Genomic DNA, 16278 nt, shown 5'->3' on the forward strand with positions numbered 1-16278 from the left:
CTGCTGGAGCTGTTGCCCCCGCGACCCGAACCCGGAAAAGCGGGTGAAGATGAGATGAGTTCAGAAATATACGACTGGAATGTTTTTATTACCATTTACAGTTGGCGATGAAAGACTTGGGTGTTAACTTTGTGTTAAAGTCAGAACAAGAAACTGCACTGAAAGAGATCAATCTGGGAAGAGACACATTCGGCATGTTGCCCACAGGTAGGTATTTGCTTTGATTTAATTTTCACCAGGAAAATCTTAATGATTTCACCACTCATAATCATATACGCTGATCTGAGCAGTGTGGCGAAAGTAGTCCAGTGAGCTATCCAACAATGCCAAAATAGCAGCAATGTCACTCCAATGAGAGTGCCACGCTGAGCAGTGTGGCTTGATAAGTTTGTATGTTTATACAACAATAATTCAGTCTTAACTCAATAAACATGAGATCTAATTTCACCATAAAATTGTACTCAAAATGGTCAGAGAAACTGTTAGGCTTTTTAAAATTATTATTTTACACACGCTAAATGGCATAAACTGGACTTTGTCAGAGGGATGCACTAATACCACAACTACTACTAGTAACAATAATCATAATAATTGTAAATTATTTATGAGACATTGTGAGGTAAACTGGCTGAAGCTGAGTTACAGGTATAACCCCAATTCCAATGAAGTTGGGACGTTGTGTAAAATGTAAATAAAAACAGAATTCAATTATTTTCAAATCCTCTTCAACCTATATTCAACTGAATACACCACAAAGACAAGATATTTAATGTTCAAACTGATAAACTTTATTATTTTTGTGCAAATATTTGATCATTTTGAAATGGATGCCTGCAACACGTTTCAAAAAAGTTGGGACAGTGGTATGTTTACCACTGTGTTACATCACCTTTCCTTCTAACAACACTCAATAAGCATTTGGGAACTGAGGACACTAATTGTTGAAGCTTTGTAGGTGGAATTCTTTCCCATTCTTGCTTTATGTACGACTTCAGTTGTTCAACGGTCCGGGGTCTCCATTGTCGTATTTTGCGCTTCATAATGCGCCAGACATTTTCAATGGGCGACAGGTCTGGACTGCAGGCAGGCCAGTCTAGTACCCGCACTCTTTTACTACGAAGCCACGCTGTTGTAACACATGCAGAATGTGGCTTGGCATTGTCTTGATAAAATAAGCAGGGACGTCCCTGAAAAAGACGTTGCTTGGATGGCATGTGTTGCTCCAAAACCTGGATGTACCTTTCAGCATTGACTCAAATATTGAAGTGTGTAAAATTAACACATGCTTCAATATAAGACTGACTCATACTCGCAACAAAACTGTTACAAGTTCAGTTATTATTTATATCCAGATATCCAGTGGTGGGCACAGTTCCGCTAATCTGCTAACCGCTAATTATCAAAGCTAATGTTTTCATTATCGGATTAGCTTTTCAGATAATTTTGAAAAGCATCATCGGACCAATTATCTTCTGATTAAATTTTGGTCTGATAATTTTAGATCGCTAATATGTCTTTGCAGGTGAAGTGAATAAAGCATGAACAGTTAAAAACTTTTGTGAAGTCTGATATCAAAGATTTTAGCGCTTACCTGTTCAAAGTTTTGTAGCAGAAAAACCGCTCTATCCTCTGTAAACAGAGGAGAGCTGGTTTTAGGAGAAGCCACTCTATCCTCTGCAGTCAGAGGAGATCTGGTCTCAAGATAATGGCTCCTGACACCATACTGACTCACCGGCAATATCATCCAAGTCATCCAGAGGCATACGGTTTTAACTTATGGTTAAAACAGTACAGTAGCAGTACAGTCACAACAGGAGAAATGCATTTGAGACGCTCTGATTAGGCTCCACACGGACAACAGCATTAAACTCTTTATATATTGTGCCTGTAACTCTCATGAATATATTCTCTGGGTTTATAGATATTGTTACTTGTTACTGTTTGTTTTAAATGTCAGAAGAAGCTCAAGTTGCTTCTCCAATATTTTCCTGTTTGCTCTACGGTCTCTACTGCTATCTACTGACCAGTAGTGTTCATGGCAGTATTCACCCTAAGTACTGAGATATCGCATAAATTCTAATTCTTTGCGCGCCTGAGAGTTGTTGGAGCCTCTTGCTGCAGCTAAAGAAATAAAAATATACATTTTGGTTGTATAATGTTAATTTACAATTATCACTGTGGATTCTGTTGTTTAAACCGCAGAACTCTGGCACAAAAAAAAAACTGTACACAAAGGATTATGGGTAAGGGTCTGGGCACCAGTAGATGGCAGCGTTCTATGAATTTTGACCCCAGTTACATCAGACGATTGTCAAATCACAACTTGACTTAGTTTTGGCTTCGGCAAATGTTTTTTTTTTTTTTTTTTTTTTTTTTTGCATATAAATAAAATGGCATATTTTACAAAAGCACATTTAAATACCAACACAAACGTCACATCACATTAACGCGTTGGTTTTTACATAGAATGAATGAGTCAACCAATCAGTGTTAGCAAAGGCACATTTTACCCATAATCCCTTTGGCATCTGTCTGTTTGTTACAAAACTTCAGAATTAGTGCATTATTTAAAATTAAAAGATATGTGTTATATTTTAACTTTGTATAAATGAAAGAATTGACATTAATTATCCATATTAATTTTATTTCGCAATCAAAACCATAAGTCAGCACTGCTTTATTTTCCAAGACCTCCGCCTCACAGCAATACTGCTATTGAGTAGAGAGTTGAGCTTGGGTTCTCGGAGGGCGTCTCGCCTGGGGAGTAATTAAATGTAGAATGTAGAACTGCGACTGAGTCACCTTCAATTTCATTTAATTTTCAATTTATTTTCATTTATATCGCAAAAAAAACTCCTTCTCATGATTTGAGGAAGAAACCTCAAGCAGACCAGACTCAAAGGGGTGACCCTCTGCTAGGGCCATGCGACAGACACAAATTACAAAACAATTTACAAAAACGAATATACAGGAAATTTTGCTGGTGCATAGGACCTTAAGTTACTCACATGCTTTCTTGCTTCCTTGTTTTTCCTGAGTGTTTCGCACCTGTCACTGATTAAGCCCTGGTCCCACCAAATAATGAAGGATAAATAATGAACCACGTAGCATGTTTTTTTTTTGGTACGAGTCCAGTTATTCAACAATCGTGGGAGAATAGTGGCTCTGAGAGGCTTTTAGAGGCAGAATATTCGGCTAATGAGGGTAATCTCTGAGCGTGGCGCTAATTTAAAGAAGTTCAAAATTGAGCAACAACAGCGTGTGTGACAGTTTGTGTGCGAGGCACTACAAGGACAAACTGGGATTTTAGAGGCATGTTTGTAGTGAGGACGAAGCTGTTAAAAGCCCATTATCCGAGCACCTGGCGGCTACGAGGACAGGACAGGCTATTTTGGACAGACTATTTTGGCTCAGCCCTCTTGCACACTACAATCCCACCTGCTTTGTGCGCTGGGCGCTGTATATTAAATAATAATTTTGTAGCAGATTTTGTAGCGGATTAAATATGTTTATGATAGATTTAACATCTTATAATGGATCAGATGAGCTCCTTGCTCCTGTGTGCGCTGACGCAATGACTCGCACTCAAGACAACCATTTACACAGAACACAAGCTTGCAAAAGAGCGATTTGTAAGAGTAAGTTTAATATTTAGTCAGAGTAAGTAATATAAAGTCAGAGTAAGTTTAATATTTTCCTGACATGATTTAATGTTAATTAATTTTACTGGCTGTTAACACCCCCCCCCCCCCCACCCCAAACGTGAATCACAACAAAATCGTGAATTATCCACAAACCCTTAGTTGCAAAACGTGAATACTGAAAAAATATCTCCCAAACGTGAATGTGGGTCTCACAAAATGTGAATATCATTCATTTTATATATATTCAGTTTAAGCAATTTATGCAAAACATTTATTTTAGTGAATGAGTGAACTGTATTGCTCATTTTATGACTTATTTTAATGATAAAAAAAAAAAATCACTAAAATAAAGTTTTTGCACATTTGTCCAAACTGAGTGCTATAGTATAACTAGCAGGAGACCACTGTTCAGTGAATTTGGCAACAGCACACCTGAATTTACTGAATATTTTTCAGGTGTCTTGTGTTTGTACTTTGTAGACGGCCCCTACACTTCCGTTTCTCCACCGCCTGCTCATTCAGATCAATATTATTTTTCTAGCTCAGAGGACGGCTCATATGGATAAAAATAAGGTTGTACTTCGTTGTCTATCTTCCTGGGGTTAGAAACTAGTGTTGCTTGTTTTTGTACAACGTTTCTCTTCAGATTATTGAGTCGTTTACCGGATGGGGAGGTTTCTGTCCTCTGTGAGTTTGACAGGTGGACGGTCTCAGTCAAACTCCTCACCTGAGACTGTCCCCGGAGCAGGACACCCCCAGCGGGACCGGGCATGTCACACTATCAAGAGCTGCTCGGATCACCTCCTCAGGCTGTAGTAACCCTTGCAAAAAAAAAAAAAAAAAATCACTTTTGCGGTGATCGGGTTTGCGATCAAGATTTCCTGTAGTAACTGAGTCTTAAACTGAAATCCATAAACTATTTAAACTGAAAAAAACATATATATTATGAATGAGATTCACGTTTTGTGAGACCCACATTCACATTTTGGTAGATATTTTTTCAGTATTCATGTTTTGCAATTAACGTTTTGCGGATAATTCACGATTTGCAGCCGATTCACGTATTTTACGAGTGTTTTTCTGAGTGTGTTCAGTCGAAAATCCCCATTGAAAATCCATTAACATCCAGGAACTTGGTCAATATTTTGCGCGGTTAGGAGGCGTCATGTTGCTGTCCATGAAGGGATGTTGGCATTTAGTGGGCAGCAATGGGAGTGTGGACTCTAGTAGTCATATATAACCTCTTTGTTGGTGCCTCTGGTGGGGAATCTCAGAACGAGGCTCATCTTCCCCCCAACCAGTGATGTCACCTGCCTGACCTGCATAAGTGGTGGCAGCCGGTCGATGTCAAAGTCTCTCAGACTGCGACTAAAACAAGGTTTTCTGTAGATGTTTTATGGTCTTTAGTGTTTCTTGAACTAACAAAAGAGTGCATTTTTTTGTGTTTATCCATGCTATATATAATCTGTGGGCGTGTCTGTTCCCATTTAAAAGTTGGATGACGGTGTCAAAATGACTGTAAAACCGCAATAAAGCCAGCAAGAAGAAGCACGGAGGCGACTGTCCAGGAACCTGTGGTGCGGTTCTAGCTGGTGTACGGATGTGTTTTGTGTTGCGTTTTTTTTTGGGGGGGGGATCCAGCAACCTTTTTTTTTTCCAGAGAGATAGATGCACACGCAGAACTGCTGCATTTAATGACTCTGGAACACAGGTGAACTGCAGCCTGACGCAGGGATGCACATCCCGGCCGAACTGTACAGGAGCGTCTTTTAAATGTGACACCATCTTGAGTGGATGCTGTGAATTGAAAACCCACACTTTAAAAGGGACCAAGGTGGAGGTTTGGATCAAACTCATGCCTAAACGTGCACCACCGTCACATTACATGGCGCTACATGGATCATATGAGGCGACACGAGCCATTAGAAACTGGACGGGGCTCAAATGACAGGTAGGTCGTGGTTCATTAGAGGCTGATACCTGGCACATGTGAGGTACAGAGAGGCACATAGAGGTGCCTTAGTAGCGGATACGTGATAGATTTATACGTGGTTCATTCTTCGAATAATCGCTGACACACCCATGGATGGCTCATTATTCGGTGGGACTGAGGCTTTAGTTCCTTTGTTATTTAAACTCACTAGTTCATGTTTCTTTGCCGATTTATTCTGTCTAGTCCTTGTGGCTCCTCTGTATGATTCTGGGTCAGCCGTTACCTCCTTCCTGTGTGATTCCTGTCTGTGATTATCTCCGCACATAATTTTGTTTTTGGACTCTGTTCCCTCAACCCTGTGCATTTTTTCACTGTTTGGATTTTGTCCTGGGGAAGCCGTTAATGTAAATAAATCACCTTGGTTTTGGCACATAATCCCTGTCCTGATGTCTGCATCTTGGGTTTCTACTTTGACTAATTGTGACCCAACCATAACATTTTCAGCAGAAACCAGGATGAGGTTTGAGTACCTGCTGACAAAGGTGTCCGATGCCCCGGATCTTGAAAGAACCAGTGGGCTGTGAGTTCTCCATCTTCAGGTAGACGGTGGTTCCGACCCGTTTGGACATGCTGGTACTTTCCAGTAGTGGAGTGCTCAGGTGGAAATGCTCTGCCATGCTGCGTCAAGCTCAATGAACGTCACATGACAAGTTTGACAAGTAAAAAGCCAAATTATCACCAAGTAAACTTGAAACCAAATCATAAATTTCACTGGAAGTAATTAGTAAAATATTCAGTTACAATGAGCCAAATGAAACTGAATATATTAGCACTGCTATTAAAACAAAACATGCATTTTAATATTTTGCATTAACTTCCAGGAAACAAGAATACACTGAACAAAAATATAAATCCAACACTTTTGTTTTTGCTCCCATTTTTCATGAGCTGAACTCAAAGGATATAAAATATTTTCTATATATCTACAACCCCTGGCAAAAATTATGGAATCACCGGCCTCAGAGGATGTTCATTCAGTTGTTTAATTTTGTAGAAAAAAGCAGATCACAGACATGACACAAAACTAAAGTCATTTCAAATGGCAACTTTCTGGCTTTAAGAAACACTATAAGAAATCAAGAAAAAAAGATTGTGGCAGTCAGTAACGGTTACTTTTTTAGACCAAGCAGAGGAAAAAAATATGGAATCACTCAATTCTGAGGAAAAAATTATGGAATCACCCTGTAAATTTTCGTCCCCCAAATTAACACCTGCATCAAATCAGATCTGCTCATTGACACTGACCCTATGCCATGACATTGACCCTATGTCTTTTTGCAAGGAATGTTTTTGCAGTTTTTGCTCTATGGCAAGATGCATTATCATCTTGAAAAATGATTTCATCATCCCCAAACATCCTTTCAAATTGTCCAAAATATCAACATAAACTTGTGCATTTATTGATGATGTAATGACAGCCATCTCCCCAGTGCCTTTACCTGACATGCAGCCCCATATCATCAATGACTGTGGAAATTTACATGTTCTCTTCAGGCAGTCATCTTTATAAATCTCATTGGAAAGGCACCAAACAAAAGTTCCAGCATCATCACCTTGCCCAATGCAGATTCGAGATTCATCACTGAATATGACTTTCATCCAGTCATCCACAGTCCACAATTGCTTTTCCTTAGCCCATTGTAACCTTGTTGTGACTGTCTAGCGTTGGGACCAGGAGGCAGAGCTGTGGTCTTATACACCTCTCTGCAGCTTCTCTCCCCCTGCCATCCCCTCATTACCCCATCCCCGTAGAGACGGTGCCTGCTCCCAGACCACCAATAACCAGCAAAAATCTATTTAAGCATAAAAATTCAAAAAGAAAAAATAATATAGCACCTTCAATTGCACCACAGACTAAAACAGTTAAATGTGGTCTATTAAACATTAGGTCTCTCTCTTCTAAGTCCCTGTTGGTAAATGATATAATAATTGATCAACGTATTGATTTATTCTGCCTAACAGAAACCTGGTTACAGCAGGATGAATATGTTAGTTTAAATGAGTCAACACCCCCGAGTCACACTAACTGTCTGAATGCTCGTAGCACGGGCCGGGGCGGAGGATTAGCAGCAATCTTCCATTCCAGCTTATTAATTAATCAAAACCTAGACAGAGCTTTAATTCATTTGAAAGCTTGTCTCTTAGTCTTGTCCATCCAAATTGGAAGTCCCAAAAAACAGTTTTATTTGTTATTATCTATCGTCCACCTGGTCGTTACTGTGAGTTTCTCTGTGAATTTTCAGACCTTTTGTCTGACTTAGTGCTTAGCTCAGATAAGATAATTATAGTGGGCGATTTTAACATCCACACAGATGCTGAGAATGACAGCCTCAACACTGCATTTAATCTATTATTAGACTCTATCGGCTTTGCTCAAAAAGTAAATGAGTCCACCCACCACTTTAATCATATTTTAGATCTTGTTCTGACTTATGGTATGGAAATAGAAGACTTAACAGTATTCCCTGAAAACTCCCTTCTGTCTGATCATTTTTTAATAACATTTTACATTTACCCTGATGGACTACCCTGCAGTGGGGAATAAGTTTCATTACACTAGAAGTCTTTCAGAAAGCGCTGTAACTAGGTTTAAGGATATGATTCCTTCTTTATGTTCTCTAATGTCATATACCAACACAGAGCAGAGTAGCTACCTAAACTCTGTAAGGGAGTTAGAGTATCTCGTCAATAGTTTTACATCCTCATTGAAGACAACTTTGGATGCTGTAGCTCCTCTGAAAAAGAGAGCTTTAAATCAGAAGTGTCTGACTCCGTGGTATAACTCACAAACTCGTAGCTTAAAGCAGATAACCCGTAAGTTGGAGAGGAAATGGCGTCTCACTAATTTAGAAGATCTTCACTTAGCCTGGAAAAAGAGTTTGTTGCTCTATAAAAAAGCCCTCCGTAAAGCTAGGACATCTTTCTACTCATCACTAATTGAAGAAAATAAGAACAACCCCAGGTTTCTTTTCAGCACTGTAGCCAGGCTGACAAAGAGTCAGAGCTCTATTGAGCTGAGTATTCCATTAACTTTAACTAGTAATGACTTCATGACTTTCTTTGCTAACAAAATTTTGACTATTAGAGAAAAAATTACTCATAACCATCCCAAAGATGTATCGTTATCTTTGGCTGCTTTCAGTGATGCCGGTATTTGGTTAGACTCTTTCTCTCCGATTGTTCTGTCTGAGTTATTTTCATTAGTTACTTCATCCAAACCATCAACATGTTTACTAGACCCCATTCCTGCCAGGCTGCTCAAGGAAGTCCTACCATTATTTAATGCTTCAATCTTAAATATGATCAATCTATCTTTGTTAGTTGGTTATGTACCACAGGCCTTTAAGGTGGCAGTAATTAAACCATTACTTAAAAAGCCATCACTTGACCCAGCTATCTTAGCTAATTATAGGCCAATCTCCAACCTTCCTTTTCTCTCAAAGATTCTTGAGAGGGTAGTTGTAAAACAGCTAACTGATCACCTGCAGAGGAATGGTCTATTTGAAGAGTTTCAGTCAGGTTTTAGAATTCATCATAGTACAGAAACAGCATTAGTGAAGGTTACAAATGATCTTCTTATGGCTTCGGACAGTGGACTTATCTCTGTGCTTGTTCTGTTGGACCTCAGTGCTGCTTTTGATACTGTTGACCATAAAATTTTATTACAGAGATTAGAGCATGTCATAGGTATTAAAGGCACTGCGCTGCGGTGGTTTGAATCATATTTGTCTAATAGATTACAGTTTGTTCATGTAAATGGGGAATCTTCTTCACAGACTAAAGTTAATTATGGAGTTCCACAAGGTTCTGTGCTAGGACCAATTTTATTCACTTTATACATGCTTCCCTTAGGCAGTATTATTAGACGGTATTGCTTAAATTTTCATTGTTACGCAGATGATACCCAGCTTTATCTATCCATGAAGCCAGAGGATACACACCAATTAGCTAAACTGCAGGATTGTCTTACAGACATAAAGACATGGATGACCTCTAATTTCCTGCTTTTAAACTCAGATAAAACTGAAGTTATTGTACTTGGCCCCACAAATCTTAGAAGCATGGTGTCTAACCAGATCGTTACTCTGGATGGCATTTCCCTGATCTCTAGTAATACTGTGAGAAATCTTGGAGTCATTTTTGATCAGGATATGTCATTCAAAGCGCATATTAAACAAATATGTAGGACTGCCTTTTTGCATTTACGCAATATCTCTAAAATCAGAAAGGTCTTGTCTCAGAGTGATGCTGAAAAACTAATTCATGCATTTATTTCCTCTAGGCTGGACTATTGTAATTCATTATTATCAGGTTGTCCTAAAAGTTCCCTAAAAAGCCTTCAGTTGGTTCAGAATGCTGCAGCTAGAGTACTGATGGGGACTAGCAGGAGAGAGCATATCTCACCCGTGTTGGCCTCTCTTCATTGGCTTCCTGTTAATTCTAGAATAGAATTTAAAATTCTTCTTCTTACTTATAAGGTTTTGAATAATCAGGTCCCATCTTATCTTAGGGACCTCGTAGTACCATATTACCCCATTAGAGCGCTTCGCTCTCAGACTGCGGGCTTACTTGTAGTTCCTAGGGTTTGTAAGAGTAGAATGGGAGGCAGAGCCTTCAGCTTTCAGGCTCCTCTCCTGTGGAACCAGCTCCCAATTCAGATCAGGGAGACAGATACCCTCTCTACTTTTAAGATTAGGCTTAAAACTTTCCTTTTCGCTAAGGCTTATAGATAGGGCTGGATCGGGTGACCCTGGACCATCCCTTGGTTATGTTGCTTTAGACGTAGACTGTGGGGGGGTTCCCATGATGCACTGTTTCTTTCTCTTTCTGCTCCGTATGCATCACTCTGCATTTAATCATTAGTGATCGATCTCTGCCCCCCTTCTCGGCATGTCTTTTTCCTGGTTCTTTCCCTCAGCCCCAACCAGTCTCACCAGAAGACTGCCCCTCCCTGAGCCTGGTTCTGCTGGAGGTTTCTTCCTGTTAAAAGGGAGTTTTTCCTTCCCACTGTGGCCAAGTGCTTGCTCATAGGGGGTCGTTTTGACCGTTGGGGTTTTTCATAATTATTGTATGGCCTTGCCTTACAATATGGAGCGCCTTGGGGCAACTGTTTGTTGTGATTTGGCGCTATATAAGAAAAAAGTTGATTGATTGATTGTTTAGGTGTTAATGATGCCTTTCGTTTAGCTTTTCTGTATGTAAATCCCATTTCCTTTAGGCGGTTTCTTACAGTTCTGTCACAGACGTTGACTCCAGTTTCCTCCCATTCGTTCCTCATTTGTTTTGTTGTACATTTTTCGATTTTTGAGACATATTGCTTTAAGTTTTCTGTCTTGATGCTTTGTCTTCCTTGGTCTACCAGTATGTTTGCCTTTAACAACCTTCCCATGTTGTTTGTATTTGGTCCAGAGTTTAGACACAGCTGACTGTGAACAACCAACATCTTTTGCAACATTGCGTGATGATTTACTCTCTTTTAAGAGTTTGATAATCCTCTCCTTTGTTTCAATTGACATCTCTCGTGTTGGAGCCATGATTCATGTCGGTCCACTTGGTGCAACAGCTCTCCAAGGTGTGTTCACTCCTTTTTAGATGCAGACTAACGAGCAGATCTGATTTGATGCAGGTGTTAGTTTTGGGGATGAAAATTTACAGGGTGATTCCATAATTTTTTCCTCAGAATTGAGTGATTCCATATTTTTTTCCTCTGCTTGGTCTAAAAAAGTAACCGTTACTGACTGCCACAATCTTTTTTTCTTGATTTCTTATAGTGTTTCTTAAAGCCAGAAAGTTGCCATTTGAAATGACTTTAGTTTTGTGTCATGTCTGTGATCTGCTTTTTTTCTACAAAATTAAACAACTGAATGAACATCCTCCGAGGCCGGTGATTCCATAATTTTTGCCAGGGGTTGTATATACACAAAAGACTTAATTCTCTCAAATATCCATCCATCCATTTTCTTCCGCTTTATCCAGAGTCGGGTCGCGGGGGCAGCAGCTCAAGCAAAGCCGCCCAGACCTCCCGATCCACACACACCTCCCCCAGCTCCTCCAGGGGAACCCCAAGGCGTTCCCAAGCCAGCCGAGAGATGTAATCCGTCCAGCGTGTCTTCCCCGGGGCCTCCTCCCAATGGGACGTGCCGGGAACACCTCTCCAGCGAGTCGTTCAGGGGGCATCCGAAAAAGATGCCCGAGCCACCTCAACTGACTCCTTTGTGAACAATGTTTGAGAGAAACAGGTCTTTTGTGTTTATAGAAAATGTTTTAGAACTTTGAATTCATGACAAATGGGAGCAAAAATTTGGAAACGCTCCGTTTCCAAATAAAATGAATTTAAAAGGGTAAAAAGCATAGTAACATATTATGTCAGTATGCTAGCCATACGAAAGGGAAAATAAGTGCATCTTAAGTCTGGACTTGAAAGTCTCCACAGAATCTGACCCGTTTTATTGACGCAGGGAGATCATTCCACAGAACAGGGGCACAATAAGAGAAAGCTCTGTAACCCACAGACTTCTTATTCACCCTATCAATCAATCAATCAACATTTATTTATAAAGCGCTTTACAGCACCGACTGGTGTCCAAAGTGCTTAACATTAAAAACACAAATTTACAAAAATAAAACACATATAAAATAAAATTTTAAAACAACACATAAAAATAACAGAACATGTCACTTCCCCACTAAGTGTTAAAAGCCAGTTTAAATAAATAAGTCTTTAACTTAGATTTAAAAAGTGCTAGGTCAGGAATAGTACGTAACTCAAGAGGTAGCTCATTCCACAGTTTGGGGCCAGCTACCACAAAAGCATGATCACCCCAGCGTTTATATCTTGACCTCGGAACATCTAAGTAAAGCTGGCCAGACGCCCTTAATGTCCTACTGTAGGTGCGCAAAGTTAAAATTTCAGACAAGTAGGGAGGTGCAAGGCCATAAATAGCTTTAAAAACAAACATTAAAATTTAAAATCAATTCTAAAACGAACTGGAAGCCAGTGGAGTGAGTACAGGACGGGTGTAATATGCTCACGTCTAAAAGTGTTTGTTAAAAGACGAGCAGCAGCATTCTGCACCAATTGGAGACGTGCAAGAGACGACTGATTAATGCCCGAATAAAGTGCATTACAATAATCAATTCTGGAGCTGATGAAAGCATGAATGGCTGTCTAGGGACACAAAGTAGTCCTGCACCCTGAGAACACAGAGCCCGGGCCGGTACGTAGGGTTTAATTAGGTCAGCTAAGTAGGGAGGTGCCAGTCCATGAACAATTTTATAGGTTAGCAGCAGAACCTTAAAATCTGATCTCACTGGGACAGGAAGCCAGTGAACTGACGCCAAAATGGGTGTAATGTGGTCAAACTTTCTGCTTCGTGTCAAAAGTCTGGCAGCAGCATTTTTGAACCAATTGGAGAGCCCTAATGCTGGACTGTGGTAAACCAGAAAATAGAACATTGCAGTAGTCCAATCTAGAAGAGATAAATGCATGAATCAGGGTCTCAGCATCAGCCCAAGACAGGATGGGACAAATCTTCACTATATTTCGCAAGTGGAAGAAAGCAGTCCTTGTAATATTTCTAATGTGGAGGTCAAAGGACAACGTAGGATCAAAAATGACCCCAAGCATCCTCACTTTGTCACATGAGGCTAGGCTAAACGTTAGCTGGTCAAATTGATGCTGATGTCTCACTGGACCAAGAACCACCATTTCAGTCTTGTCAGAATTTAAAAGCAGGAAGTTGCTCGACATCCAGCTTCTCACTGATGGAAGGCAATCTTCTAAGGATTTTATGTGGATGAGATTACCATCAGTTATCGGCATGTATAACTGAGTATCATCCGCATAGCAATGAAAGGTAATCCCAAAATGCAATATGTGCCCAAGGGGTGCTATATAAAGGGAGAAGAGAAGGGGGCCTAAGATGGATCCCTGTGGAACCCCAAATTTCATGTCACTTAGGTCAGAGGTAGTGTTACTGTACAAAACACAGTGAGAACGATTCGTCAGGTATGACATCAACCATGCAAGGGCACTCCCAGTAATCCTAGAATGATTCTCCAGCCTATCAAATAGAATATGATGATCCACAGTATCAAATGCAGCACTGAGATCTAACAGCACCAGAACCGTACAGACAGTTGCGCAGTTCCGGATCACCTTTTTTTAAAGTCCCGCTATACGGAGCCATAATGCAACTGAATGTCCGTTAATTGTGTATTGTTGTTTTGGGTATTTGGGTGTTATTTAGCTGAAAAAGTCTGTATGGAGTAGCCCTTCTACTTAAAGTGTGAATATGTGTGGTGCAAATATTTGCCGGAAATGGATCACTTTGCCAGTTCTGGATCACGACACTCTGTGTCACTTTGGGGTCATTCCTGGCATCTGGCTGGAGCCCTTCTAATGCAGAATGATACACACTGTGCCTGAGAATGTGTTTTGAACACAAATGATATAAATTATACTTATTAAATGAGAATTTACTTAGTTTCGAAAAGCGCCCTTATACGTTTTTACGAGCAAAAAATGAAGTGTGGAGGTGAGATTTCTCCCGAATTAAAAGTAAAAGCCCCACATTCATGCCCATTCGTGATGTTGAGATGACCCCCAAAGTCCACATGACTCACAAGTACAGACACGAGGCTGCTGCTTCAGTGATCCACAACTAGCAAATTTTCACATCAGAGATAAATGCGTGCAGCAATTAAACAGCAAGACATAACATACTGACATTTTCTACCCAAGTAAGTAAGTATTTTCCCACTCTAGAACCAAAAACACCGAACGGCTAACTCACCTTTGCTACTTAATAGAGATCGTTACTTCAAACTTGCAGGAATGAGTGAGTCAGAAAAAGCGTGCACACCACCGAGACCGGATGTTTTGATTCCTCTGCTGATCACAAGGATGGCTGGATCCAGTCGAGCTTGTGGTCGTTTGTAGACAAAACATCAGTCTTTCCATTGGTACGAAGTATTAGTTTATTCGCGCTGATTACGAGAAACGGCGGCGCAAAAACTACAGCAGTGATCCGGAACTGGGCCACATTAGTGAGAGCCGTCTCTGTGGATTGTTCAAAATTTAATTAAACTTGTGGAATAACTGTATTTAACACAAGGAAAAGCAACAGACTGTATGCAAAATGCGTGTTTTTATAGTATGTGCTGTAAAAATCAAGTTTCCGGACATTTTTGTACATGACAACGTCAACTATGGAAATATGACGGAAGCACACATTTTAACTTACGTTCGGATAAAATGTCCCGTTGAACAAACCCCTCACTATCAAATAAAAAAGTGATACATTTATCAAGAAACAATCGAACATTTACAAATTTCATGAAAGCTAGCTACAGAATATCCTCTAAGCTAGCTGGCTTAGCGGATATGTCAAGTTACGAACACCTTCGACAGCAAGACTTTCAAAATAATTACACGTACTATCAATTAATCGGGTAGATCATGTATATAATATATATAATTTTTGATTACTCACTTGATATAAGCACGAGAAAGCGCTCAGAAATGTAAATGTTTTACCAAAGTATAAGTTACAGTCATAAATATACATATACATATTTTTTCCCTCATAGTGAAACCTCAGTGTAAGAGCTTAAAATAAAATACAGTTAACTAGGTGCATTAAAAAAATATATTAAGACTTTGTAGCATTTCTTTTTGTCAAACATGTTGACCTTGATTATTTTACCTTTTCCCTCTGAAGGTCACGTGGATGAATGGCAAAACACATTTAAGACGAGCTGCTAATAAATTGTAGATAGCTGTTTGATTGGCAACTAATGGATTTATTTTCGTTGCCTTTACATTAAATGGGACTGAGCTGCTGTTTGAGACGTCACTTTACATTTGTGTATTCTTGGAGATCAGCTCGTGTGTAAACTGATACACACCCAGTGAGCCAATTGTGATGTTCTGCACAGATTTCAAATAGAAATAAAAGCCATCAGAGGGATCTGCATGCTGAGATATGTCCATATCTGACAGTTCATATTACCAATCAATCACAAATATTTTGCTGATCAATATAAACTTTAGAATATCTCTGAGCCTACTGGTTGTGGAGCTCGCAGAAAATGCTTTCTTAGTGCTTTTGCCGACCTTGACCTTTGTCTGATCCTCTCGAGTTATCTGCACAAGTAACAGACCCACCACGTTTGGGGAAATCCATTTTTGTTCATTGACTTGTTCACATTAAAACAAACACAAGACCGATTACAATATCCTGTTTCTTCACTTTGCTGGGGCACATCGAAAATACTCAGGAATTGGACCTAGAACAAATCACAATTTTTATACTGTGCATGGGCGTGGTCCATAAGCAGAGGAATTGTCAAAATTTCCAAATTTTCATGTATTTCACAAAAACTAAACCATAATCCTCATACATTTAAGATAAAATAATTTGTTAGTTTGCTAAGTAACTGGGACGTCATATGTCGAACCTCTTCTGACACTGGAAGTGCACAGCGATCCAGAAATGGTCAGTTTAATGGGTTCAGAAAAAATGAAAAATCCCAGCGTAATCCTTTTAAAGGGACCCAATTCAGGCTTACATTTTGCTTATAATGTCATTTTTAGTTAAACATGTGCAACTGTAAGAAAAATACAACAAAATGATTTTA

The 16278-nt window shown here is 39.7% G+C and overlaps 1 protein-coding gene across 3 annotated transcripts in view; it reads right to left on the reverse strand.

Moving 5' to 3' along the window:
• Nucleotides 1–14998, reverse strand: part of sdsl (serine dehydratase-like) — a 43171-nt gene extending 28173 nt beyond the window's left edge. Inside the window, exons 1-3 of one of the 3 annotated variants that reach the window (XM_034159906.1) lie at nt 14883–14998; nt 6108–6255; nt 1592–1629 (exon numbers count right to left, since the gene is read on the reverse strand). In XM_034159906.1, the coding sequence (XP_034015797.1) occupies nt 1592–1629; nt 6108–6255; nt 14883–14963 (267 nt within the window). In that variant the 5' untranslated portion in view covers nt 14964–14998. Of the gene's footprint in view, nt 1–1591; nt 1630–6107; nt 6461–14882 lie in introns of those variants that run through there. The other 2 variants (XM_034159907.1, XM_034159908.1) reach the window with 2 other exon arrangements.
• Between the last annotated feature and the right edge of the window lie 1280 nt (nt 14999–16278).

Source organism: Thalassophryne amazonica, chromosome 19 (assembly GCF_902500255.1).
Source record: "Thalassophryne amazonica chromosome 19, fThaAma1.1, whole genome shotgun sequence".
Taxonomy (NCBI): Eukaryota; Metazoa; Chordata; class Actinopteri; order Batrachoidiformes; family Batrachoididae; genus Thalassophryne; species Thalassophryne amazonica.